This window comes from Chelonia mydas, chromosome 2 (assembly GCF_015237465.2).
Source record: "Chelonia mydas isolate rCheMyd1 chromosome 2, rCheMyd1.pri.v2, whole genome shotgun sequence".
NCBI classification, from domain to species: domain Eukaryota; kingdom Metazoa; phylum Chordata; order Testudines; family Cheloniidae; genus Chelonia; species Chelonia mydas.
This window is the reverse complement of record NC_057850.1, coordinates 117,907,552-117,920,335: the sequence shown is the minus strand read 5'-3', so window position 1 is coordinate 117,920,335 and position 12,784 is coordinate 117,907,552. Positions and strand designations below refer to the sequence as shown.

At 41.1% G+C, this 12,784-nt stretch overlaps 1 protein-coding gene across 4 annotated transcripts in view; it reads left to right on the top strand.

Annotated features, from left to right (window-relative positions):
• The window catches only part of GMDS (GDP-mannose 4,6-dehydratase), a 542,341-nt gene that overhangs the window by 208,952 nt on the left and 320,605 nt on the right, over positions 1 to 12,784 (top strand). For all 4 annotated transcript variants that reach the window (XM_007058823.4, XM_037893246.2, XM_043540188.1 and 1 more), the window contains exons 5-6: positions 7,589 to 7,781; positions 8,579 to 8,683. In XM_007058823.4, the coding sequence (XP_007058885.2) occupies positions 7,589 to 7,781; positions 8,579 to 8,683 (298 nt within the window). The remainder of the gene's footprint in view (positions 1 to 7,588; positions 7,782 to 8,578; positions 8,684 to 12,784) is intronic.

Here is a 12,784-nt window from a genome sequence, read left to right as displayed (position 1 = left end):
TTATCACAATAGACTAATCAGCTGATTACAGTGTAAAAATGTTCTTGAAGAGATGTTATGGGTTTCAAACTCCCAGTAAACAGGAGATTAACCTCTTTTTGAAGTTTACGAATAAACTGAGTCAAGCACTTGGGAAGCATTTTTGTTAGGTTATTTCATAATAGATGGATTAAAGGGGTGATTGTTTAGAGAGAAATGGAATTGTGGCCTGCAGTTGAATTAAAATCAACAATCCAACTTGCCTTCAGTAGCAGGACTCCAAAAAATGGTGTAATAAACTTTTTTGTTTTTTGTTTTCTGCATTTTGGTGGAGTTTTCATGATTTCATGTATTTAAAAACATTCTTGCTTCATGTTTTGAAAGCATCCAGGGTCACAGGAGGAAATTGTGGAAGAATGTCATACCGTATGAGGTAGAAAAATACATTATAATAATAATGCCTGGTTCTAACTTTAATGAGCGTTTTTAAATCCATTTCTTTATCCATGGAGATGTGTGTTGTTTTTTTTTAAAAAACATTGAAGGAAAATTTCCAAAGTGACTCTTTCCCTCTCACATTTTATTCATGGTCCTTTATTCCCCTGGCACATATAAAGTAAAATGAATTGGCTATCTTTTTACATCTTCCTTTCTAATGTTCTCTAGTGACTCTGCAAGTCGCCCCTTTAGCCTTTTTCGAATAGTGTTTAAAGCTTCTGGCACAGCTGGATTTCACTATGTAAGAAAACTTTCAGAGTATTATAGTGTCACTAATCATTGAAGTTACAACATTTCAAAACTCTTCCTGGCTTTGCTACATGCTTATTGTGCTTTAGTAGTGTAAAGTAAACATAGATATGCTCTAAATATCCAGTTAGAAAATGGTTTAAAAACTCCCCCCAAAACACGTTTTTCCCCTAAGTTTTAAAAAAAACCTTTCTGTAATTTGAAACTCAAGCTTCTTTGAACACTTGGTTGGAGATTGTTCTACAAGATAAATTCCTTGCATCACATAACCCTGACGACTCCCCAATTCCATCAAATTAATAATGAATGGATGGGAAGATAAGCAAAACTAATGGGAAGGTTACATTTTTGTGACAAAGGTTTATGGTCATTCTGAATCTCATGTTCTATGATATCCCTCCTCCTCCTCTTCAGCATTTTATTGCTATCAGATCTGAACATTCCATTATATGAAGCTCTTCTGAGGAGGAGAGATGATGAATGGCAAAGGTACGTAGGGCCTGATCCTGCAAAAAGATGTGTGCCTCCAAATTGGTGCCGAGCATCTCTCAACTCCCTCTGTGACAATTAGCTCACAGGATCAGGCCTTAGCTTGCAATCTCAGTGACTATTATCTACTATTTCCTATTCAAATAATACTACTTATTTAAACTTAAATACTATAAAAAGCTGACAGTCACAACTTACTGCTTTTCTTAAAAAAAATAAAAAAATAAAAAAAAATTTTGAGATGACTCAAATATTTTATACAGCCAATGAAGCCTTTGTCTTGTTTAAAGTAATTCTGAGAGGCAGCTAATACTCTAGTGAAGGAGAGTGATGTTGAAACTTGAAAATAACTAACAGTCAGTGGCTTTTCTAGACAGCACATTTTTCAGCTGTCAGATGTCTGCCAATAGATTGCTTCAAAGACACAGGTGAAAATTGGGTGTGTGTGTGGGGAGGGGGGCGCTCACTGGTGAACCAGGCACCTAAATACACCTGCAGTAATGCAGGGGGCTCTCTTAGGGAACCTCTATTATTAAAGTTGCCTGACACGTCCAGTTATAATCCCATGTTTTCAGTTTGCTTTTATAACTGTCAAACTTTAACTTCTCAGGCTAAATTTTTCCATGCTTACTCTGCTTCAGGTTGAATTTTTGTTTGCTAAAGATGTAAATTGGTTAGTCTCTAAGGTGCCACAAGTACTCCTTTTCTTTTTGCAAATACAGACTAACATGGCTGCTACTCTGAAACAAAAAGTGTGTGGCCATTTTTAATAAACAGGCAAGGGGAAAATAGGTAGTTTTAACAATGCTAACCCGTTTTTCTTGCTGTTTCTTTGAAGACCTCTGTCACCTCAGAGGTTTGGAGCAAGATCTTGAAATTTGTCAAGGGGATAGTCTTGGAGTCAGAGAGGTGCCTTGTACTGTCCCCATGAAAATTTGGCTAGATTGGCCAAGTTATAAACCATGAAAAAAATCACCATTTGAACATATACAGAGGATCATGTCTTACTGCTAAAAATCTCTGAACATTTCATCTGCACTGAGCATGCCACAGACACCATAACTCCAAAAGCCACCTTAGGCTGCTCTGAATTATGTCAGAGACTATTTTAATTACCAGCCAACCAAATTACTGAGCGTAGAAAGGTGTCTTAGAGCCACCACACCTTCATCACTTTTCATCTGGACTACAGCAATGCAATACACTTGGACATAAAACCTTCAGCGCTTAGGGTACTGCAGTTCAGACAGGGCCCTGCAACACATCTCATCTGTAACATGGGGTACCGCAAGCACATCAGTTCTGTCCTCCACTCGCTATACTGGCTTCCATAGAATACTGAAACACATGGTCCTTATTGTCAAGGTGCTCAATGGACTGGGTCCATGGTATATAAAAAAATCGACTGAAGCTCTGGGATGAAGATCTTAGTCAACAGTTTTGCTCCTATGGGACAATGGAACTTTCTACCATCGGGGTAAAGCTCACCTGTGTGGAAGATGGATTTCTCTGGAGCTGATCTGAGACTATAGAATTAATTCCCACAGGAACTAAGGACCATCACAAACCTCAGCACCTTCCACTACGAGTGCCAGGCCTGTTTCTTTGATCTTGCCATCTCTAACATCCACATGCCACGCATGCTCACCACCTCTAATCAACAAAATGTTCTGCTGCACATACAGTTTTCTGGGGAGAGGATGAGAGAGAGAGAGAACAAACTATGTGTAACCAATATTAGTCACATTGCTTAATGCACTACTGGAAGGATGTTGAGATACTGGGACAGGAATCAGCAACCTTTGGCACGTGGCCCGCCAGGGTAAGCCCCTTGGCAAGCCGGTTTGTTTACCTGCCATGTCCGCAGGTTTGGCCGATCACGGCTCCCACTAGCTGTGGTTCGCAGCTCCAGGTCGATGGGGGCTGCGGGAAGTGGCGGCCAGCACAACCCTCGACCTGCGCCGCTTCCCAAAGCCCCCATTGGCCTGTAGCTCACGAAAGCTTATGCTCAAATAAATTTATTAGTCTCTAAGGTGCCACAAGTCCTCCTGTTCTTTTTGCATGATTTAGATATTCTTAGGAAAAAAATTCTACTAGGAAATGACACTTTTTTTTTTTTAAATAAAAACAACCCCTCCCAGTTTTTTGCCACTGGTTGATTAACCCTGAGAAGCTGAGGGTGGATAAAAGTTAAATTTGTCCCAGAAGAACAAACAAACAAAAAACTGATGTAGGGCCCTAATACTGCTTGTGTATTTGGAGGATGAGGGTGGAGGGGAGTTGGTTTAGCCACAAACTTTAGTTTGATTCCGGTTTAGTTCACTGCATATGGCAGAAGAAGGTGGAGCAACAGTTTTGCTTCCTAAAGCAGATGATGGCCCTTTCTCTCTCTCTCTCTCTCTCCCCTTCCCCTATTTGCTCTTCTCAGGTTTGGTCTTAAACAGCTGTCTCTAGTAGTTTCAAGGGAAGGAATCATACTGAAACAACTTGGGTGATATGTTATTACAGCAAAAGTGTGTGCAAAATTGTATATATGTCTACAAATGCACTTTACAGAGACAAGCATTTCCAGATTAACTTCAGTCTTCTCCGTGGCATCAGACCCCAGCTTCTTTGCATTCCTGAAGAGACTGGCACTGTAAAAAAGTTTGGATGGCTACTTTTTCCTGTTTGTCATTTTCTTCAGATTAAGAAATGCATTTCTGCTATAAAACACCTTGTTTTCTGCAACAGTGAGTGGCAGCCTGATCAGCATATGGTTGGAGATAGGAAGCCATAAATCAACTAAACTCAGTTTACCCACTCATTTGCACTTACTTGTGTTTTTTTAAAAATAAAAATTAATATGGTTAAATTTAAGTACCTCCTCAGATGAATAGTGAAAGCCTGTTTCGGATTAGTTGTAGTGCTGCTTCTCACATGGGGTGAACTGAGCCCTAAAGTAATGTTTTTAGTAGTTTGTAATAGGTTTTTATTTTTATAGAGTAGTAATTGTACTTTGCACTTAAGATCACCAAACAGCAGATAGCTTAGACTGTGATCTTCTCAGTAGGGCCTGAGGGTGAAATCCTGACACTTCTGAAGTCAGTGGCAAAACTCCCATTGACTTCTGTGGGGTCAGGATTTCACTTATAGTCTGCAGCCCTTACTCATTTTAAAACAACGAGGAATCCTTCTGGCATCTTAGAGATAGACAGATTTATTTGGGCATAAGCTTTTGTGGGCTAAAATCCAATTTTATGCCCAAATAAATGTTAGTCTCTAAGGTGCCACAAGGACGCCTCATTGTTGCTGATACAGACTAACACGGCTACCACTCTGAAAGTTGTACTCATGTTAAGTGTCACATTGACCTTAATGGGACTTCTTGTGCCAGTGAGGTCTAGTCACTCTGAGTGTGGGTAGCAGAAATGGGCCTCTATTATTCAAATTCCTTGTTCCCTTGCTGTGCAAATCACATTTTCATCTGATTCCTCCACATGTATTCATAGTGGGACATACCTTACTCGTGAAATCAGAGTCTGCTTCAGGAATAAGATATTGCTCAGCTTGAAAATTTTCCCCTGCCCCTAACAAAAATGTTAATTCATCAGATCAGCTGAAAGGGTAAGGAACCTGGGACTATAACTTAGAGAGAGCTTCCATATTATTTAACTCATAATTGATATAATTCAAAGTAAAATTTCGCAGCGCAGTCTAAGACTAAAAATGCAGGAGGGGAGTCAGAAAAAGGAACAGTGACCTGTTTCTGCCTGGTTTCGAACCGGTGACCTTTTGCGTGTTAGGTGAACGTGATAACCACTACATTACGAAAACCCAACTTGAATATATCCTTCGCGTGGTCGTTATTATACTTTATGTAGTATGTGGTTGTGTATTATTAATAGTTTGGTGTGTCACGGGGCTTCTCTTTTTTTGCCACAGACTTTGCCTAATGCACAGGAATGTTTTCTCTAGCTACAGAAGCTACCTAATGCGATGTCTAGATCCGTGGCCTTCCTGTTCACAAAGCGGTCAGGCCCCCACCCAAGGCTGACACAGCACGGAGTGCATGTGACACAGTGACCTGGCTCGGTCAGGATCGCTAGTGCATTTGAGTTCAAAGTACTGTCCAGAGCAGTCACAATGGAGCACTTTGGGATAGCTCCCGGAGCCAATACCATTGAATTGCGTCCACACTACCCCAAATTCAACCTGGCGATGTCGATTTCAGCGCTAATCCCCTCGTTGGGGAGGAGTACAGAAATCGATTTTAAGAGCCCTTTAAGTTGACAAAAATGGCTTCGTTGTGTGGATGGGTGCAGGGTTAAATTAATCTAACGCTGCTAAATTTGACCTAAACTCGTAGTGTAGACCAGGGCTAAGACCCTCCAATCTAGATGCACTTTAAATGTTGACCAGTCACTGTAGATTTTTTTCTTTAAGAGCTCTTATTTGGAGAGGGCTTAGATTTTTTTTTTTATCTTTAATCTTTGATTGGCTTCATAGAACCAGTATGTATAGAGGAAAGGTAGATCATTTGATATTGGACAAATCCTGAATTTTCTGTGGTCCGATTCATTTACAAATCTGTCTATATAATCTACGTAAGGAATTTCTGTTTTATAAAGCTCTGTCTTCTATAGTGCCAGAATGAAGTCACAAAAAATATGTCCCATGTTAAGAAGGTATCCAGTTATTTACATGCAAGACATTACTGCCCCTGTACTGTGTAAAGTGTCTTAGAATACATTATTGGAGTTGGAATGTTTAGCTGATAAAGCACACATTTTTCACTTTCATGGCTGCCATTTTAGTCTAACCTGCAGTCCTAATTGAAATGAATTTAGTGGTTTGAGCCTAGTCCCTAGTGAACAATAGCCCACATTACAAAAACACCAAACGCACACAAAGCTGTCAGTTTCTGCTCAAGAGACACTCAGGACTGGGCAAACATGGAGGCAGAATTACCTCACACCCTCAAGAGTGATTTTTTCCAGGTGAAGATTGAGGTCATTCTCAAGGAATAGGGAAAAGCTTGCATTGTGCATTTGGTCTGTGCATAAACCAGTGAGATCAGTTTCTAGTATTGCTATTATAGGCTCCGTGTTCACTTTGGACAGAGAATTTGTAATTTGGGATTTTTTAGAAAAGATTTGTTCTCATCTGAGCTCACCTGAGGTACATTTACAATTTACATGTATGATAGTCTGCTACGACTTGCATATGAGTGAGGATTATCATCTGGGAATACAGTAGAAATAATATATACTATGCAGGAAATTCTGGCCCCATTGCAGTCAATGGGAGTTTTGTAATTTATTTCATATATACACACACACCTCAAATAGTTGGAGGTGGCATCCATATGATAAATTGGAGAGATGTGATAAATATATTTATTCATGCTACTTATCACATTCTTTGACCTTTCAAAGCCCTGAAAAGTTTCAAGCAGCAGCTACGTTTTAAAATCAATCTGTCACAAAATTGTTTATTCTCTCTCTCCACCAAATCAGGGCTTGAATTATGCTGGTTCACACCAGATCAGCAGACTCTCACTTTTTTTTTTTTAGGCTTCCATTTTGTTCTCCAGAATGTCAGGTTTCATTTTTTTTAAAGTAAGAGCTTGTCTACACAGTAGACTGGAACTGAAGTAGTTATATTGGTTTTAATTAATATCTTCAGTTATTTCAATGGAAGTTTGTGTGAGGACCCTCTTATTTTGGAATAACAGTACCTTATTTTCATATAATTTATGTTAAAAATCAGGATTGTACCAAAATAATTAGAGGTGTTGCATTACATTTGACTTGGTTACTTGCTATGTATGTTATCCAGTTGCTATGCAGACAAGCCCTAAATCTCTAGTTCTTATGATTGCAAGAAAAAATAACACTTAAGTGTGACATGAATGAAGTGTTTTCTGTCTGAATCTGCAGAGAGCCTGAAACAATATATCTGAAAAATGTGAACTACCTTGTTTGTCAATGGGATAATAGTTCAGATACCCAATAATAGTAATTTAAATGTCATCACTGTTAACTATTTCACTGTTGTCAAAACATGGACTACAGGAGAAGGAAGGATCATAAATCTGCACCATCTGGTGGGAATAATCTAGAGATGGGAATGCCCTTTGTGAGCAGATTACCAGTCTCCTAGACTTTTGCTTCTTTTTGCTTTTTCATTTTGTAGTCAAATTGCAGAAATCTGTTTTTAAACATCGTTTTGGATATTTTTGTAAATTAAAAATTGAAATCAGCCTGAACGTATATAGTTGGTTCTATTGCTAGCAAGGCATAAATGTGAATCCGTTGTGTATACTTGTTGCATTTGTGGTTGCCTTTAGTAAATCTCTGTCATGGTTTTACTTCCTCTCTCCCTTGCCAAGATTTCTTTTGACCTAGCAGAATATACTGCTGATGTTGATGGAGTTGGCACTTTACGGCTTCTAGATGCTGTTAAGACCTGTGGCCTTATCAACTCTGTGAAGTTCTACCAAGCCTCAACCAGTGAACTTTATGGGAAAGTGCAAGAAATACCACAGAAGGAGACTACCCCTTTTTATCCCAGATCTCCGTATGGTGAGTGTTCGAATGTGTGCATCTGTGCGCACTCTGTTCCTCATGTCTCAGGGCTGAAGTCATTTGGGTATGAGATTAAAGTAAAGATAGCACAAAAGTGACTAGACATGTTGAGAAGCATACCTTTATGAATTACTAAATAAAAAGTATTTGCTGCCATTGCCTGAGGGTTGGAAATTACCATCTCACTTCACAAAACCTTGTTCATTCAGATCTGGAGCGGAGAACTCTTTAAACGGGTGAGAGGGAGGGGTGATTCCTTCTTAGTGAAGAAGTGTAAGATAGCATTGAAGTGATAAGGTTTCATAATTTTTGTTGCCTGAGTGAATATTTCCCAAGAGCTCACTTCTCTCATGAACTAACTTGAAACACTTATTAAAGCAATGTGCTTAGAATACTACAGTGATAAAGTTTCAAATCAATTTAAGTGTTAAGGCACCAGATTTTCTTTTATTCCCCCAACGTAACTTTTTTTATTAGCAGAGGTCACCACCATGGCGTATTTCACACGCTCTGACTGTGTTAATTATATTGTCAAAGAAAAAGTGCTATGCTTGAGTGTGCATAGGAAAACAAGTGAAAGGTGCCTTAAAACTTCCTAGCCAGGACTATGGCTCTGCAGAAAGGAGTGTTTTCTCATTCAGTTGCTGTTTATTGGGCTGGCTTTTTTTATGGTGAAATATGGCACACTGAGAGAATTAATCAAACCCTAGTTCATCTTTCTATAAAGAAGTGCATTTCTTTTAGAGTGGGTGTGGGTGTGGTTGTATTATGTAATATTTAAATTATTTTTGTAGGAGCAGCCAAACTGTATGCCTACTGGATTGTGGTGAACTTCAGGGAGGCCTACAATCTCTTCGCTGTGAATGGCATCCTCTTCAATCATGAGAGTCCCAGGAGAGGTGAGAAAATCTTTGAAAAACTCTATTGCCGCCCTATTGTACGTCTGAACAGGAAAAATGGAGCAGTATATCCACAGGTCTAATTTAAATTTACCAGAGTTCTGAAGCAGGGATGTCAAACTCTTTGCCTGCTTGATGTGTTTAGTTGGCCCCTGTGACAGATTGAGTCTGCATAGTGCAAGTTTTCATTTTCAAACTTAAATTTCCATTTCTAGCCCTTTTGGTTTAGGAGGTAGTCCTCTTCATATGAACCAATGTAACAGTGTCCTACGCAGATTGAAACAACATCTGTAAACTTCATTATTCATCTTGATGGGTATGGAAACTCTAAAGCCTAAAACAGACATTTTAAGGGAAAGGTTTTCTTTAGGGTAGGCAATTGCACTTAACAGACACAGTTTCAGGCACTTGGGCATTGCATTTGTGCTCAAATACTATAAGGGGATAGAAATAGTAGTATTTCTAAATTCATAAGATATATTTATGGTGGTGTGCATGACAATATATGGATTGTAAACCAGCTGCAGTATTTTCTGTGAAGGTCCTTACACATAGCTTTAAAATGCCTTTCCATTTGATTCCAGTTAGTCCTTGATAGCAATGCCTGGGAATAGAATACAAATGATCTTATGTTCCATTTAATAAACCCTTTCCAGTGCATCATAAACAATTAATATTTGTCTTAAGTGTGAGTTATAAACCACAGTTAGTTTAGTTCCCTCTCATTTTATACTGATGAATTTCCACTAATCGTAATCTAGTAGAGCTTTAACTATGCACTGTAAATGAAAGCTGAATTAACACATGAAAGTAGCTTCTTGCTTCAGAAACCTTTTCTTGCAGCCTGTTTATAATGAAAAGTAAATTCAAATTATTCTTTCAGTTGTTTCAGACGAGTATTTCACTTGTGTGTGCGCGCCCAGCGCACTAAAGCTGGAGAACTTTGCCTAGCAGTATCCACAGTGCCTGTAGCCCTAGCCCCTGCCCCTGGCTATCTAAAGGTGGCTTCACTCTGGACAACCCTCTACCCCCTGCAGGTCCTTCTTATCGTCTATGGCTAGGGTTAGTTTGTTCTGAGTGGTGTTTTACCTCATACTTTCAGTCTGTCTTCTGAGATTTCTGGTTGTATACAGTTGTCAGTTTTAGGGTGGTTAAATAGTATCTTTTTGTTTAGTTTTAGTTTTTAGTAGGTAGTTTGCTCTCCTGAGTGGTGCCCTCGCCAAGGTTTAAGCATTGTTCAATGTGTGGGGTGGCTCTTCCCAACATTGACTCCCACCTGAGGTATTTTCTGTCTCTGGGAGAAGGGCACATTAAAGAAAGGTGCTTCCTCTGCAAGTCATTCAAGAGAAGAATGCAGGTGGTGAGGGGCTTGTGCCTGAAAGCAGCACCTCTTGGAGCAGGCCACTAAGCTCACTTCAGCACTGAGGGACTCCGCTGATTGACTGGCTCCCCTTTGGTGTTGTCAATGACGTTGCTCTGCGTTCGAGGACTGGTGCCTCCTCTAAGAGGAGGAAGGGTCATTTGCCTTTCCCAGGTCCTCTGAGAACCCATTCCAGGATTTAAGAAGATTGCTGATGGCACCATGGTTCTTCTGACACGTGGGATGCAGCTGGTCCATCTAACTGCTCCTCAGTACTGCATCTTGACCAGGGGGTGTCTGTACTATCAACTCTGGTACTGGCTGTCGGACATCCGTTGAGTCTAGTAGCAGTGACATCGGTGTCAGCACTAACTGTCATATGAGGACTTCCAGGGCTCCTTGGGATCTGATTTAGGGGCATCTTTCTCCACTCTCTAAGCACTGCTTTTGAAAGCATTTTAGACCGTTCCTGGATCACTATTGGTACCCGACAGGCACTGCTCCCATAGTAGGGAAAGTAGCTGCTAGCTCAGTACCCAGTGGCCTCCTTGAAACTCTTGGGACATCCTTCAGTCCATGAGATCCCGCTCTTCAACACAGTCCAGGATAAGTTCACTGGTCCAAGTTGCCCCCATTTCAGAGGCTGATGTCGTCCCTCCTGAGCTGGTTCAGCCTGATCCTCTTGTATAAGAGCTAGTTCCCCTGTAAGAGCCTCCATTAGTACCATATCCTGCTGCTTCTTCATCACCGGAGTACGGGACTCTGCTTCTCCTGTGCCTGAAGATTTTAAGGCATATCAAGACCTCCTGAAGTTTATGGCTTCCGCCTTGAGCATCCCCACTGAGTTTGTACAGGAGCACACGTGTAAGTTTTGGATATTCTGCTGTCATCAGCTCCGGGGAGGTGGCTCTCCCGATAAATGAAGATCTCTTGTAGCCTGTGAAGTCCCTATGGAACACTCCAGCTTCATTGCCTGCCACTGCGAATCGTTCCGAGAAATGTTATGTTCCCATCGGAGGCTTTGTGTGCTTCTATTCCAACTCAGCTTCTAACTCTCTCGTGGTAACCGCAAAAAATGACAGATCACAGCAGGGGAGGTATATGTCCACATCTAAGGACAACAAATCAAAGAGGCTAGATTTGATGGGGCGAAAAACTCTTAACACTTCATCTTTACAGATGCACATGGTGAGCAAGTAGGTAATGCTATGCATATATGACCTTTGTCAAATGGGACACTGTATCCAAATTTATGGATAAGCTGCCAGAAACCTCCAGGGAAGAGTTTAAGGTGTTCATTTTGGAGGGTTGTGTTGTGGCCAAAACTTCGTTGCAGTCAACTTTGGACATGGCAGATGCTTTGGACAGAGTTATGGCTTCAGCTGTGTTCCTGAGGAGGGCTTCATGGTGGCAGAATTCTGATATAGCTCTGGATGTGCAGCAAACTACAGAGGACTTACTTTTTTGTGGTTGGTTTTTGTTCTTAGACAAAACTGACGAGACCCTGCATTTGTTTAAAGACTCCCAGGCTTTATGTTCATTGGGAGTTTATATCCTGGCTACAAAGAGGTGCCACTAAGGCAGTCAGCAGCACTGTCGCTCACAGCGTTTCTTCCGACTGCCCTCCTTCCCTGAGAAAGCAGGACTTCCCCAGGAAGTCTCATGTCCCAGAGAGGAACGTCTTCTGGCTCTAATTTTAGTCACTCAGCTCATCATCCACCAGCACTGAGCAAGCAGCCATTTTGACTTTCAGGTCCCAGGTAGCACTCCAGTTGTGACCTCCCTATCCCTATGCCCTTGGTTTTGGGGATAAGCTGTCTTGCTTTTATGATACTTCGGATTCAGCAACCATGGACACATGGGTCCTAGGCACTGAGACTGAGCTGTACCATTCAATTCCTGAACATCCCTCCCCTCCACCCTCCTACCCTGTCCCCCTTCAGGGACCTGTCTCTCATAAGTCACTGTTTCTTCGGCAGGTCCAGATTCTACTTGCAGTGGGAGCTGTATAGGAGGTCCCTCTGCAGCAACAGGGAAGGGGATTCTATTCTCTGTTCTCCACAACCTCCACTAGTACATCAAACATGTGAAATTCTGGATCGTCACCCTAGCAATTGCTCTCCCTGCATTTAATCACAACAACTGGTTTGCTACCCTGGATTTTCATGTGGTGATTCTCACAATCCAAAGGAGGTTTCTGAGGTTTGTTGTGGCAAGTCAGCACCATCAGGACACCGTGTTTTCCTTTGTTCTGTTCTTGGCTCCCCACAATTTTACCAAGTGCATGACCCTGGTGACAGCATACCTCAGAAAGAGGGGAATTCATATCTTCTCGTACCTGGATGACTGGTTAGTGAGAGGTAAGTCCAAAGGAGTCCTCTATGCTGTCCAATGCATGTCTAAGTCTCTTAGATTGTCTGACCCTCATCCTAAACAAGGGACAATCGACTCTAGTACCAACTCAAAGAATCAAGTTCATTGGGGCCCTTCTAGATTCTATGAGTTTTTGAGAATGAGAGCTAGAAGTGGTTAAATGAAATCAATTACATACAGTAATGGCAAAGTTCTTGGTTCAGGCTTGCAGCAGTGATAGAATAAACTGCAGGTTCACATCAAATCTCTGGAGTACATCCACAGCTGAGATGGGTCATCAGTCCTTGGTTCAAAGCTTCAGTGTAACAAAGTTCCTCCAGAGGTAAGAAGCAGGACTGAAGACCAGATGGAGGAGCTGCAGCAGCATT